Source organism: Argiope bruennichi, chromosome 7 (genome assembly GCF_947563725.1).
Source record: "Argiope bruennichi chromosome 7, qqArgBrue1.1, whole genome shotgun sequence".
NCBI classification, from domain to species: domain Eukaryota; kingdom Metazoa; phylum Arthropoda; class Arachnida; order Araneae; family Araneidae; genus Argiope; species Argiope bruennichi.
In genome coordinates this window covers 7,393,110-7,409,241 of record NC_079157.1, presented here as the reverse complement: position 1 = coordinate 7,409,241, position 16,132 = coordinate 7,393,110, and the positions used below count along the sequence as shown (strand labels likewise).

The following is a 16,132-nucleotide window of genomic DNA, read 5'->3' as shown; positions in this document are numbered from 1 at the left end:
TCTAAAAAATAATGTAGAGTTTTTTTATGAAAAAAAAAAAGATTCGTTCAACGTCTTTTAGAAATATAGTATTTTTTTTTTTTATTTTACACATGAAAAATAAGAATAAGGGGGGGGGGGTATTAGAATTTGCCAGTTTGTGAAAAAAAAGGACAACAACAAAAAAGGACAACAACAAAATAAGATGACAAATTGCAAATATTAGCACCATTGTTAATGTAACTGTGTGAAGAGATTTTATTTGTTTATAATGAAAAAAAAATGAAATCCCGAAGGCAAATCTTTTGTAAAGTTTTAAAAATTAGGAAAAAAAAAATCACATTCCTAATTTTTTATTCCTCTAAGTGCTAAACACTCAGGGTGTTATTCCTAAATATTCATAAAACAGATCAAGTGTGTATTAATTATGTTTGAAATCCTTTTTTTCACTCTGCCAATAACAATATTATACAAGCAAATCTAAAATAAAATTACGAGCAACTCACGTCAAAGTAAAAGGGAAAATATCTAACTAACATGGCATGAAATAAATCGTATGACAGACAAATATTATTCAAAAGCATTTAAAATCTGTTCATCAAAACATTTGGAGTAAAATTTTGTGTATGAAATATTTTGAATTTCTTGTCCTTCACAATTGTGTGATCTCCGAAGCAAATTTATAATTTTAGTGCCAGGGCCAGCGACCAAATTTAGCTAATTCATTAAGATTCTGAGCAATACAACAATAATAAAAAGGAATACAATCAAACAGCCAAAGAAGCCGAAGAAAACTGATGCAAATCTGTAAGTGCATACACATAAAAATTTATAAACAGTTCTTAGACACACACAGAAAAAAGTAAATTTTGTCCAAAGCTTGAAAAAACAAAATTTTTCTTGTAAATTATATCAAATTTATTTGGTCTATCTTATTCCGTTTACGAATTACTGTGTTAGCGGTTACAGTTGGAGAAATAATTTTTCCCCAGACTCGGGGAAATATGAAATGAGGATATAATTCAAAATTTCGATATCGAATTTTTTTGACTATAAGACTTTCTTTTTGGATATTTTATAAATTGAATTCACTTGAAAATAAAAAAGATATGAATGACTATTTGCCCACATGTGTCAACAGAAGTTTCTATATAGAAAGGCAATGTTCGTTACAATAATTATTTTGTCGTTTCTCTCTATAGACTAGAAAAAAAACATCTATAGTATTTTATTCATGTTTTGCAACAGACATGTATTGAGGCACTAAGAAGATTCATGGAAAATTTCGTGATAATAAACAGAATGGTTAATTTTCTTATTAATCAAAAACTTTTTCTCGCCTTTGCAGTTCGCTCCTGTGTCTCGAATCTTTGTTTTTCTTACGCCAATGGCGAAAATTTGCCTATTCTTTTTCCACACCAATGGGGCTAAATTCACGCATGCGCAGTGTTTAAGATTCTACAAGAGAGGAAATAATTTGAGATTACATTTATTCTATTTCATTTATTTTTGCTTTCCTTTTTTTTCCGACCCCCACCCCCGCCTGTGAAGCAAGGTTTTAAAAAATGTTTCCCCAATTCGTTTTTTAAATTCATGTACTATTAATTATAATTTATTGTCGTCTGCTCTAAAAATCTGTTTTAATTATTATTTTTATAATATTTTTCATTAATTTATTAAAGACTAGCCGCCTTTGGCGACCAGCCGGTTCGCCAATCTTAATGTTCGTTAAAATTTTAATAATTAAATATTTTATGCAATTTCTACTTTAATAGCTTCTTCATCAAAATATTTTAAAACTTCAAATTTTGATTATCATATAATTCATTCATAATATTATAAAGGCCTTCAGTCATAACGTAATATGTATCTCTCTCATTTTCTGTTAGCACCCGTAGAATTTATGCTTAAATTAAAGTGGAAAGAATTTATCTTCAATTAATATAATAATATTTTTTACTGAAACAAAGCATTTTTTTTATTATCTGATTACTGAAAATAGAGTCACTCAGCGTTTAAACTTTATGGGCACTAAATAATATCTTTTTTAATTTATGTAATATCTCAAGAGTTGGTCAACAAAATTTGCTTAGATTCATTATGAGCAGATAGATTCATTAACAATGTTTAAATTTAAATGCATCAAACACTAAGAAAATAAAACGAATCGTTTAAAATAAACGGTTGAAAACAGGTTTTAAAAAAACTACTTAAAAAACGATGTACTTAAAACTATAAGCATATACAAAAAATATATAACTAACATAAATACAATTTACTTACAAAAGCATGCAACTAACCCAAAAATAATTTAAATCATCCATTGATAACGTTGTCATGGCAACAATCAGAACAGAATGCGCATGCGTGAATTTTCTTCGCCGGTTACGTAACTCAAATACGTGATTTTTTCTACGCCAGTTGGGGTAACGCTATGCGGATTAGAAATTTTTAATTTCCTTTATTCTGTTTTATTTTAATTCAAAAGTACTTCAGAATGAATCTGAAAGATTGATTCATTAACAATGTTTAATTTTAAATGCATCAAACATTAAGAAAATAAACAGAACCGATTGAAATAATCCGCCGAAAAATTTTAACCCTAGCCTCATTACTGTTGGGAGAAAAAAAACTGAAGCCTTTCTCGTTTGGCGCTGGGGATAATGGATAATAAGATCATTTGCTCTTATTTCATTGATCCATTGATTCGCTATCTTAAAATTAATTTGAATGATTTTGAATTTTAATAGAAAGTTCAAAGATTACATGTATTAAAACAATTTACACATTCCATAGTATCGACATCGACAAACCAGGGCAGAAAATAACGTTAAAAACAAATATTATATAAATAGCATAAATAAAAATATAGCATGGCTAATAATTTTTAACACAAACATGCTCTTAATAGATTGTAAAATAGCACTTAAAATAATATTACTTGTCAGCTAAATATCCAAATCCAGTCGCTGAAAGAAAGTATCCTGCGATAAAGACCGATTTGGACAACGAAATCAGCCATTCCCGATCGCACACCAAGTTCCACTGGAAAAAAAAAAATGAATTCAGTAAAGTCGATCCGTTCATAAAAACTGTTCATGTGTAAGATAGGTAGTAAAAATCATTGATAGTATTGTTTTGAAAATGAACTTACTTGACTAAGAACGGTGGATTTATATATTGAATCGTCGTATTCCCAAGAATCGCATTGCAGAGTCTCTCTGGATGTTGCATTCTTAAATGGATCCATTTGGAAACCGGTGTCATTTAGAAACTTATACCTGTCACAAAAGGAAGTCAACTGTTTGAGTGGTTATGTTAAGAAAAGACTTATTAAATGCATTAAACAATATATTTTTAACTATGCAAAATGTATATTATGATATATTAATAAAAGATAAGTTAAAGATATATCAAGTAAGATATTGATAAAGATAATGAATTAGGTATTGATGTATTAATTAAGATATATTAATTGTATATCTACAAACCGATTTCATTTTCTCCATTTTCTTTTTTTTAAAATTTAATTTTATATTTCGTTAGTTTGATAATTAACATTAATTATTATATTATTGATATACATTAAGAATAAAATATATTAATGCATTAAAAGAATATATTTTCAACTATAATTTATGCAGTGAATGCAAATTCTAAAATGCAAAACTATTATGAATCGAATATAGAAGAAAACAGCTCTCCTAAATTACTTTTGCACCCAATGTTTGAGTGCAGAACTTTATTTTCGTTTACCTTTCCATGTAAATTAAATAAGGATTTTGTATAGAACCGATCTAAAGCAATGAAATAATTATAAATTAAATAAAATTTATAAATATTTTAATATTTTCTTCTCGTTTCCTTCCTTAGTTATTTGTGACCAGTTAAAAAATAAAACATTTTCCCAGTAATAAAACATTTTATGCGAATAAGATTAAGCGAAAATCTCTTCATTTATTGATATAGGTTCGAGAAAAAGATTAAAACCTGTAACATTTCCTTGTGATAGGGTCATGACCGAATAGCAGTTTTTTTGTGTGTGTTATTGCAAATTAAGCATTAAATATTAATGTAATTTCTAAAGATCCATTTTCTAACGAATGGGTTCTTTGAAATGTAACTAGAAACATCCCCATTTACTAATTACATTTACTTCAACGGGGGGGGGGGAGGTATGCTAATCTTTCCGCTTCGCATCCAGAATCATTATATTTTTTTTAATCATATTGATCTTCATAAATGTCATTTAACGTGTTTTAGGTGGGTAATAAATTTGTCAAATGACGAGAAAAGCAAGTAAGAAAAATTTCTTTGCATGAACTTCAAATATAACATGCATATGATTTGTTCCGCGCAATGCACCATCTAATTCACGAGTGTCCATAATATTTTGGCATTTATATTAGTTACGATTCCATTACTCTTTTAAATGAGGATTTTATATAAATACGAAAAAAGAAATTTTTGTTCTGTAACTGAGTCTTTACAAAATTCATACAATCACTTTTCTGTAAACTGGATGTGCAGTTTCTTCCTAAAAGACTTGAATATATATGTTACCGCTAAAATGTATAATTCAGTTATTTCATAAAATAACTAGACAAGTCAATTAAAGAATATAATAAATGAAATTCTTGATACTTTACCTAGTTATTCTATGAAATAACTTATGATAGACCGCTAAAGTGAAAAATAGTTAAAATCTCTAGAAAAATACATTTTATCCCTATTGCAGATGATTAATTGATAAATAATAAGGCAAAGCAGGTGATATAATTTATTATTGCTCGCATTGCTAACAGTTAAATAGAAAGGAAAAAAAAGAGAATATGTTGTAGAAATAGTTATATTTAAATATTATTAAAAAAAATGCATGCTGGGAAGAAAAAACTGTTTCATAAAAACATTGTGTAAACATTTTCAAACAAAAGTGTAAGGGAATAAAGCAAGGATTCCTGTGATGACACTTTGAATTACACTGCATATTATTTTTGAAACAAGCACACTTTATTATTTATTACACATTTTTTTTTACATTCGCACTTTTTAAATCCTTGTCCAAATGCCGCAACTATAATCTGTACAACAGATCGAAGCGTTATGTCAATATTCACTTCAACTATAAGAAGTTCAAAACTGACGGTTCAAACAGGCGGTTCAAAACTGAAAGCAATTAGAACCGATTCAAAGAACTTTCGAGCGCCATATTTCATACTTTAACTATCAAGTAATTCTATAGAATACCTAGTTAAATCGTAGAATTCAATAATTTTATATACTTTAACTGACTTGTTTAGTTATTTCATGAAATAACTAGTTATTCTATGAAAAAATGGATATCACACTTAATGTGATGTCCAGTATGTAATGTATATATTACCGTTAGTATCTACTTTGTTGATGCAGAAAATCAAATCGAAGGATATAGAATATAATGCATTTATTCATATGACTTGTTTATCTTTTGTGAATAATAATAATAAAAAAAAAATGAAAGGTTAAAGTCCAAAGATTTAGTATGTGTAAGGCACATATGATCTTTCAAATCGCTTGGGGGTATTTTCGTTCCTTTATTAACGAAGGTTTTGCATCTTTTAAATCGATCAGTTGCAGAACAGATAATATTAAGTTGCTCAGCTCCTAGGGGCTGAAACTATATTTCCGACCACATAGATCATAGCACTAAAAGTTGTGAAAAAATTTTTTAGTACTTTTTATTTATAAATTTAAAATTCTGTATGGATTTATTCTATAAAATATTCTATATGAACATTAGATGGATTTGACTTGGGTAAATGAATGTGTTTTATTTGAATCAGTGTAACTAAAAATACTGCAACGACTTAAAAATGCAATGCACTGTTTTCGAGTTTAGCTATATTTACGTCCCATTTTTAAAACAACACTAGGGCTATTTTGAGACGGTCCTCTTAATTGTGAACCGCGCTCAGATGACGAAGATGACACCTGAGCTTGCAGCCCTTCTCCAAGCTTCCACACCACACCAGCAAGAGGTCGTTTGGCACCGACGGATTTAACTTGCCCCCGGCCTGCTCACATAATTGTTCTTCGGTGGAATAGGATCTCGAACCCTAAACCCTCCGATTCCGAAGCCGAGACCTTACCACCAGGTCACCGCGGCCCCTACGCTGTTTTCGATTAAAATGATTTAGAAGAAATAATAGGAATACATTGCAAAATAGTAAAAATATATCTATGCATAAAGCAAAATTTATGTTTCTTACACAAATTTACAGTTTTAGACTAATCGTCATGAAATTTGGTACACACATCTCTTCGAAACAAGGTAACAAAAATTAAGATAAACTTTTGAAAGTCTACATAAAAAGTTAAATTTTCAATTAAATAAAAACAAGCAATGCATTTTGGCATTTCCCGAAATTATTATCTTACAAAAATAAATTTTACACCACTTTAAAATCCAAAGAGTTGTCTTTTTTTACATCGAATTAACTGAAGAACAATTTTAATAATCTTAAATTTTTATGAATATCTTTTTAAAGATTTGAAACAACACCAATGCAAAGAAAACCAAACATGAATTTTGTATTCAGACACATATGATCATTTACTTTCCATAGTACTTATCTTAAGGCGATATTAAATATTATTTTTCGTAACAATTACGATCGCACGTGACGCTTTATACATTGCATTTGTGCTTAAACTTAATATTTTTGCATTAATTCGTTTTTTAAATATTTTATTAAATGTTAACTGGCTTTGGCCACCAGCTGATTAATTAAAGACTGCTAGAAGTTTCCATTACATATCTCATGCAATTTAATCTTAATTGTTTCACCAGCAAAATATTTTAAGCTTTAAATTTTGATACCTCATCCTATTTTAAAAGTCTTGAAACCATTCTGTTATCGTTTATTCTGTTATTATTCCTTAATTTTCTGTCATCTTCCGAAAAATTTAAACTTTAATTTGAAACGGAAGTGATTAAGCTTCAGCCAATATAAAAGTTACACTGAAACCAAACATGGTATATTTTTTTATATGAGTAAAGAAAATTGAGTCGTTCCCAACTGGAATACATATACAATTGGAATATTTCAGGATATATTCTATAGTTTCCAAAATATTTCAGAGAATTATTCTCTGAATATATAAGAATTATCATAAATTTTTCTCTAAATTAATAAGAATTTCAAGTGATAATAATGATTTGTTTTTGTATATATAATTATATTACAGGAAAGATCAACAATTCTTAAAAATGAACACTCCGAAAACAGTTTTTCATGGCTCATTTGTGAAATTAGTTGCAAGTTAAACAAAAACTTAAACCAAACATTGAGAATACACTTAGATATAAAATAGTATTATACACTGAGTTTAAAATATAAATCTATTACTTATAATTATAATTAATATATACAATATTAAGTATTAATTATAAATAAATTATTATGCACTTGTATAAATTAGTATGCATTTGTTGTAATTTATTAATTAATATGATGTAAAAATTAATATACGCTTGTATTGTATATAATTGTATATAATTTGTATGTATGTAATTGTATGTATTTGTATATAATTTGTATGTAATAATACGCTTGTATAATGTGTAAATTAATATAATGTAAAATTTAATATACGCTTATATAATGTATAAATTAATATACGTTTATATAATGTGTAAATTAATATAATGTAAAAATTAATGTACGCTTAGATTAAAATAGAAATCCAATATTATTCACGTTTCACAACCAACTGGTCGATGGGGGGGGGGGGTGCAGTTGTTTATCCTTATCTTTAGTTAAATCATTTAGATATAACTTCATATACATGCCACTGTGAAATAGCCTGGCGTTAAAGATGAGTTACTTTAATTTTCTTGCATATGTTCCGCTCATTTTGTACATGAAACATTGTAATGAAGACCATTACCATAACATCATGACGCTATTAAAAATGAAAATGTCCAGTTTAACTTCTAAATTTCACAGTATTATAACTTCATTTTTTTTATAGTTTTGTAAACAATACGGATATTAATAAGAAACCTTGTTCTTTAGCTTTAACCCTTTGTTGAGAATTATTCCGGGGCAGTGACAACTAAAAAAATGTTTAGGGTTTTATAATGCTAAACTGATGATTTATATACTAAACCATCAAAAGTTCGTTGATTTGCCTTTTAATTTATGAAATAAGGGATGGCAAATATACTTACCAGAGATCGTTCAGGGAAAACTAAAAGTGGTAAGCATACTTACCATTGAGCGTTAAGAATAAAAATATCATCGAATGTTCATTGGTAAGCATACTCCACTCTATTGCAGGTAATTTAAAATAACATACATTTTTTAGTGAGAAATCATGGAATTCAAATTCTGTAATGTCTTGCATTAAAGTTTGATATTCATTTTACATTTATTCGGCTGGCTGGGCGGATTGCTACATTGCATAAAAATAAAACTTGCAGTTTTATTAGTAGCATTTTAGACACGTTTTGTGTTTAGAAATAAACTAAAATGTCCTAAACTACAATATTCAAATAATCAATGCATCAAAATTAAAGTCAAAATATGCATAAAATCATTAATAAAAAGATTTCGGATTTTAAGAAATTCCAACTGCATCAACAATTTTTGTTCATTTTTAAAAAATAAATGTTGAATTTAAATTAAATTAAATACAATACAATGGTGTTTAATGTCTGTACTTTTTCAGGAGTTAAAATTTAAAGACAAACGCTGAAACTTAATGTCGCTACGAAAATTCCTTCCATCGTGAACGGGCAGTAGTAAGCATATTTACTACTTTTGAGTTTAAATGATATTTAAATATGGATTTGATGCATGTCAGAGCTGTTAAGGTACCTCAATCGAATTTTCTGATAACCCTATTTATCTTTTTAAAATACTTTTTTGAGCTCCCATACAATATATTTTATAGGTGGCAAGAATATATGCCAGGGAACTATAAAAGATTAAACAATAAAAGAAATTTTGCATTTGCATTTTAGATTAATTCCATCCAAATCTGAAATAAAAAATTCAGTAATTCGACGAACGAGTTAGACTCGTTATTGTACATGAAGTGGTTAATCTATTTGAATCAAAAGGCAAAATTTAAGAAATTTTCAGATCCATACCACACAGGGGAAATAAGATGCAAAATGTTTGAATTTATTTGAGTTGATTTATAACCTTTTCATAAAACAAATATTCTTATGAACGAAAGGAAATGTTCTACTAAATTTGTTTGAATGAAACAAAAAAGTAAACAGATTTCTTCGATTATATCGGTATGAGAGAATCTATGACAGTTTAAAAAAGAATAGTTTTTTTTTTGTCATTGCTTACAAACATTTTTATTTCCTTTATAAAATGAAATCAGAACTTCAAAAAGTAATTATTTTAGAGAAAGAAAAAGAAGAACATTCACTTTAATTAAATTTGAGTGAATACATGAAGTAAATCATTTTTCCTGGAAACTTATATTAAAAACTATTGTGATTGCATGCATCATTGTTAATTTTGTCCTTGCATCTGTTAACCCGTAACTGGAGACAGGTTAACAGATGCAAGTAAATGAATACAATTATCTCCTTAGTACCTTCAAGTTGTTCTTTCAGCAGCATATTGGGCTAAAGTCTGAATATGAACCCGAGCGTATAACCCAGTTATTTTTCAACGTTTTTGTTCTTATTTATGGAGTCATTGACTCTACGTTTCTGAAATTGCTTTTAATGTAAATAATGCAAAAAGAATAAAAATAATATTTTAAAATATTGTACTCTTTATTTTTGTCATAAATTTTAAAAGTTGTCAGCATTAGTTTATTTACTTCGTTTAGATGTTATGGAATTACTCATTAAAAAATTGTTTAGGTTTTTCTAATATTTTTCCAACATTTAATATTGTAATTATTTAACATTTTTAATATCTTTGGTAACTACATGGTTTCCAGAATGTATTGTGTTTGCAAAATAAATTTCAATGCTGTTTACAAAAGACGAAAAAGTGAAATAACAATGGTGTCATTTTGACTCCAAGTCTCTGGCCGCGTGAGAAAATTCATGTCTCCAGTTACGGGTTAAATATATAATCGCAAAGTAACATTCGACTGACCTGGAACAGTGAGCGTCATCGGGGGGAATAGCGACGGCTTTCCATTCCTTCATGGTCACATTGACCTCTGGGGGCCTTGAACACCAGTGATCTAAACTGGGTGCGAAGAAAGTCATGGCCATGTTGTGGCTGGCATCCGGTAAAGCGCACAGGACAGCCACTACAAAAATCCACCTCTGCCAAGGACCTTCGCCTCCTGCCAGGTCCATGAGATCCTCTTGCTTCTCGGGCTTTTTAGAGGAAGGGGCAGTCTTCTCCGCATCCTGTTTGACCATGTCTGATAAAAAAAAAATTTCGGAAATAGAAATTTATTTTTATTTAATTGAAAAACGATTTGAATTTACCAACTCACTACTACAGTCCGTAGCACAATATTGTACGGTATTATATAATACTATTCAATATTAAATAGATTGTATTATACGATATTGCAAATATTCTTTATATCATAAAATATTGTACAATATAATTGTGTGCCACTAAGGTATGAGAGAGAAAATTTCAAGTGGACCGACCATGGTTGATGCTTTCAGAAATGAATCTAGCCATTTACGGTTTGTAGAGTTTTAGAAATGATTAATGGTGCTTTTAGTTAATAAACGATCATGTTAAAAGAGGCTCACCAGTGCCTTTATAACGTAATACTATTTGAGTATAATCAACTCTGAGTTTTCAATACGTTGAGTGAAGGGTGACAGCAAAAGATCTCGTTCAGTGCAGAAATTGTTGCGAGTAGAACAGCCTATGTTTAGTTTATATCTTCTTGTTTATCTCGTTGTGAAACACAGGCGATTCAAATGGTGAACATCTATATAGTTAGATAGTCCTTTTTCGATTACAATTAAGAGATACTATAGAAAGTAAGCAATCTTATGGTAGGTTCGAAAGTAGGCATGATTCATAACTGCAAATGTATTAAAATATACAACACAGTGCTGCTTTTCGAGCTGTTTGCTCCTAAAGAAGTATTTGCTTTAAATGATGCCCATTTTTTAATTTGTATATTTATTTTTGTTTTCAATTACTTCGCAATTGCACAAAATAAATCACATCAAGCTAGCACAACGAATAGATATGCATGCATGTATAGCAAATGATTATACATGCATAGCCGTCTTACGATTTCCAATTATTCCGACTGTTAAATTTTAATATAAATTAGTTTCTATTTCGAGCTAGATAAGTTTTCTGTTTTGAAGTTATGAAATTTTTGCAGGACGAATCGAGTAGTTTCGAGCGGTAGTCAGATGTAACGGATTCCACTTGAATCGGCAAAGAAAAATAAATATCATCCTTAGAAAAATAACGCAAAGATTGATAGTTATTAATTGATTCTAATGTGAATATATTCCAATCATTCAAGTTTTAATATCCTAATTAAACGCAATGGATTCAGAATTCGCATTGCAAACTATAACTACATTTTGTTACTTAACTTTGTATCATCTCTACAATTAACAATATAGATTTTTTTTAAAAAAAATCTTACTTCAAAGATGTATATACTTCATAGATGTATTAGAATGTATTAATAAAGCTATTCAAAAACAGCTATAATTCGTAAAACGTAATTGGATTTTGCATCTAATAAGTAAATAATTCTTTTTAAGCATGATCCGATTCATTCAATTTCGTATTTAAATCTATAAAGAACTCCAAGTAGAAATTAAATTTAAAAAAAAATCACCAGGACTCATTTAATTTTCCGAAATATATTTTATGTTCGTGTATGTATTAAAATATTAATGGATATCTCAAATATGATATCTCATTTGAATATGATGTAAAAGAAACTCGAAGCTTAAGACATTAACTATCAGAAATTTAATATTTGTAAAAGAGATTAATATTATTCCTTAAAAAAAATATTCCAACATTTACACGCTGGTTTATGTTTAACATTATCAAACATATTCATAGTTTGTTGAATTGTTCAAAATCGAACTTAATATCAAACTAAGCAAATTAATAGTTCATTAAAATAACAAAAATCTAATATTTTAGAGTAACTGTTCCAACTCACCTTTTATTTATACTTGATAAATATTTTTGAAGACTCGTCTCCACTCTTGGAAAAGCCGTCCAACTATTCGCATTGGTTTCCGCGATAGCCGTTGGGGTGAAGTTTAAGCGACCAGGAAGCACGTGGGAAAAATATGCGACAAAGTGGAAATGGGGCGATGTAAGGGCAATGCAATTGCCATTAATTGAAAACTCAGCTTTGCATATACGGCATGGAACAAATATATTTTTAACGCTAGGATGAGAGTTACGAATTAAATAAAAATCTCAGAGCGTTTAAATTAATCTGTAAAAAAGCATTTTTATTATGTTAAAATATTTTCCGATTAGAGTTTTGTCTTTTCAACTTTTTATTATTTATTTTTAAAAATATTTACTTATAATTGGCAGTGAACTGAAAGGTATACTTTATTGTTTATTTTCTGACTACTCAGTCGAAGCAAGAAAGAAATGAATCATCATCATGAAATTTATTCGTCATATTCACTGTTACATTTGTTCATCTTTTCTGTCTTTCATTGTTTTACCCAACATTTTCACCGTTTGCTTTAAAAAAAAAAGAACTCAAATCCGAAAGTGCTTAAAAATTTCTTGCAATAAAACAGCGGATAATTTGAGATAAAGCAACTGAAGTGAGCCTAAATCTCAAAATGCTACAAAATAAATTACGTGAATCAAAATATAGCTTTTAATAATGCAATACTAATATTTTCAGATTAAAAAATCAAATAAAAGATTTTGCAAAGTTGTGCATTTTTCAAGCAGGAAAGTGATTATATTTTAATTAATACAAAAACTTATTTTCTGAAACTAAACATTTAAAAGAAATATGGGTACAGCAAAGAGAATACTTAAGTTTTAAAGTCTTATGTGAATTATATAATATTTTTCATAATTTATACAATATCTCAAGGTATTATTAGATAAATACTTCTTTGATTTATTATAAAATTCAATTTTAATTTCAACAAGATTTAAGTAACGTAAATCATCGTTTTAATCAATAAATGCTCTATAAAATCAAAATGCGATTCAGTCGTCTGCGTCCAAATCTGTTTAAGTTGTGCAGCTTTCAATATTATTATTTTAGGATAATCAACAATTTTATTATTTTAAGCCTATCAACTTTGTAGAAACCTCTAGCATTAATAGGTGTATTTCCTTTGAAACGGTCAATGGAGATATCTGAATTCGACAATTTTTATAAAATTGTGATATTTAGATTTTCATAACTCAAATCAGTTTTTTGTCGCAAAGATTAATATCATAAAGTTATAATAAGTTAGTAATAATAAAGGTTAATAATAATAATAATAATAAAGGTAAGGTATTAACATCTCAAGAATATCTCATTTAATAATATTCATAAGGCCAAGGGTCTGCAAAATTTTTTAAAATTTTGCAATTCACCTAAACATTTATTGACTAAAATTATATAAAATATAATTATTTTCTTCATTTACATCATTTTTTATTAGATTTGTATGCTTATTACAAGCGGTTTAGAAATTGGTTCCTGTATATATGTAGAGATTTAATTAGTGGCCTGTACCATTCCACTGTTATACCCAGTTCAATTTAGTTTTATTGTAATAGATGGCGCCATGGGTTCTACAAATCCAAAGTCATATGACCGTAAGTTTTAGAAAAGCGAGCGGTTAGCATTCGAGAGAAGGGAAGGAGAGAGGGTTCTTCGTTTCGGTGATAACGATGAGTATTTAATACGTAACGGCATCACATAGTTTTGCTATGAGCAGACATCTTATTAGGCTTCGCCCTTGGTGCCATCTAAATTTTTATGTAATGTAAATAACCTTTAATGTAAATATGTAAATAACCTTTCCCGTCCTAATTGTTAATGTCCTTTTAATTTTGTTGACTGTAAATAAATTATCTGTTTTCTTTAAACGTTACTTCTTCTTTTTCTTCAAGTACCCTAGACACTGATCCAAATGGGATTGAAAGGGCATTTTTTCCCACCGAGTCCTACATATATTAAACAAAGTTTACCTAAAATAACGTAGAATTATTGAATTAATTATTTAAATAATTAAAAGTCACAGCATTTTTTCCCTTCCATTTATTTTTAAAGGAAATAAAATATTACAGAATTATTTTATTTTATACAGATGTACGCTAAAAATCACATTTTTTCTGATTTTAGTTTGCAATGTGAATTAATTTAATCTTTAAAATTGAGCTTTTGTAGATGAATTGGAAATACATTGATAAGTTTTTTTTTGAAGCAAACATAACGAACTCGTGCACTTAAAATTTTATTTTCATTTTGTGTGATATATTTTGTTAAAAAATATGCATAAAATATTTTTTTAAAAAAATTGATTAAGAATTGAAAAAAAAAAAAATGTTTGAATAAATAATAGGTAAAAGATAATTCAAAGTAATATCTTTTCAATTTTTATTGAAAAGAAAATTTTTTGAATTTTAAGATGATTTAAATATGAATTTTGCGTTATGATACTTCCGAAAATAATCTCCAGAAACTTCAAAATGTAACAACTTATCTGACCTGTAGAGCGCTAACACACACACACACACACACACACACACACACACACACACACACACACACACACACACACACACACACACACACACACACACACACACACACACACACACACACACACACACACACACACACACACACACACACACACACACACACACACACTTTTAATATATATTAATTAACGCTATTTTAGAGACATAAATTAAACAAAGTCATCAATGATGTATTTAATACTTTGCCAGCATATGTCTGGTATGTAATATTCATCATTTTATACTTTGCCGACCACTTTTCGTCATTTTATAGAATGCCGGATTTTGAGCTTTATCTGTAGCATATAAAGTACCAATTTTCGTCTAAGTCAGAAAAAAAAATTAATATTGCGCAAAGCAGCTATATTAAGAATTTAAGAAAGCGGTGGTCTGAAGATTTTTTATCAAATTTTTGACATTAATTTAATTTTTTGGTGGTTTTATTTCCAAGGTAAGACAGAGAGTGGTGCTCTGTTGTCATTTGAAACCAACATTCTCCAACTTTTTTTATATAGAAGTTTGAAAATTGATGTACCGACTCAAATATCATGATGGTTGTTGAGACATGGTTAATATTTGCAAAATTAGTTTCTTCTAATTCCAAAATGGAAATTGAATCAAGCTGAAGGAAATTGCATTGAGTTGCTAAAATGATGAATATAAAATAAAGTTATGAAATTTTATTTTCCTGGGATTATTTGTAAATATTTTTTAAACCATACCGAAATTGAATTGGAAGAATTATAGGCTGCATATTACGAATAATAATCTTACTTGTTTCCGAAATAAGTTTCTTAATGTTTTTTAGAATAGAAAAGGAAATAAATCAATTATTCTTGTCGGAAATCATTTATTCTTTCACTCATTTAAAGCTCATTGCACAATAAAATAGTTGTTTCCTATCAAAGTAGCAAGTTATTCTGTACTTCACAGACAAAGTTAATGCCATGAAAAACAGGAACCAATTTATCAAATGCATGCCTGAAATTTCATCTAATTTAAGAAACTCTTATTTCCTTGTACCGACTTGTTTATGATTTTCTAGAGCTTCACTATTCTCTTCATATAACATTATCTTTATAAATTCGTTTATTCCAGTTTTAAATTGTGGTAATCAAAATAAAAAGGAAAATGAGCAATGCTATATAATGAACTATTCCAAACAAACAAAAATTTAAGAGTAAATTTATTAATATAGAAATTGACAAAAAAAATATTTATTGCATTGTTAGAAGACAGAAAACTATTGACTTTCAAGAAAGCCCAATATTCCAAAGCATGAAATGTTTACAATTTACGATTGAATTTAAAGCAAAATGTTTATTTATGAGAGCTTGATATTCTGTACAAGCACTTATCAGGTTGTCAATGACTTTCAAATGAATAACAAGATAGCAGCAGTTTTAAATGTTCATGAAAATAGTAAAATTATTTCCATAGTTAGATTTAAG

At 28.3% G+C, this 16,132-nt stretch overlaps 1 protein-coding gene across 1 annotated transcript in view; it reads right to left on the bottom strand.

Annotated features, from left to right (window-relative positions):
- The window catches only part of LOC129975761 (organic cation transporter protein-like), a 48,340-nt gene extending 35,701 nt beyond the window's left edge, over window positions 1-12,639 (bottom strand). The window contains exons 1-4 of the mRNA XM_056088962.1: window positions 12,118-12,639; window positions 10,095-10,371; window positions 3,134-3,260; window positions 2,921-3,024 (exon numbers count right to left, since the gene is read on the bottom strand). Coding sequence (XP_055944937.1) covers window positions 2,921-3,024; window positions 3,134-3,260; window positions 10,095-10,369 — 506 coding nt within the window. The 5' untranslated portion in view covers window positions 10,370-10,371; window positions 12,118-12,639. The remainder of the gene's footprint in view (window positions 1-2,920; window positions 3,025-3,133; window positions 3,261-10,094; window positions 10,372-12,117) is intronic.
- Between the last annotated feature and the right edge of the window lie 3,493 nt (window positions 12,640-16,132).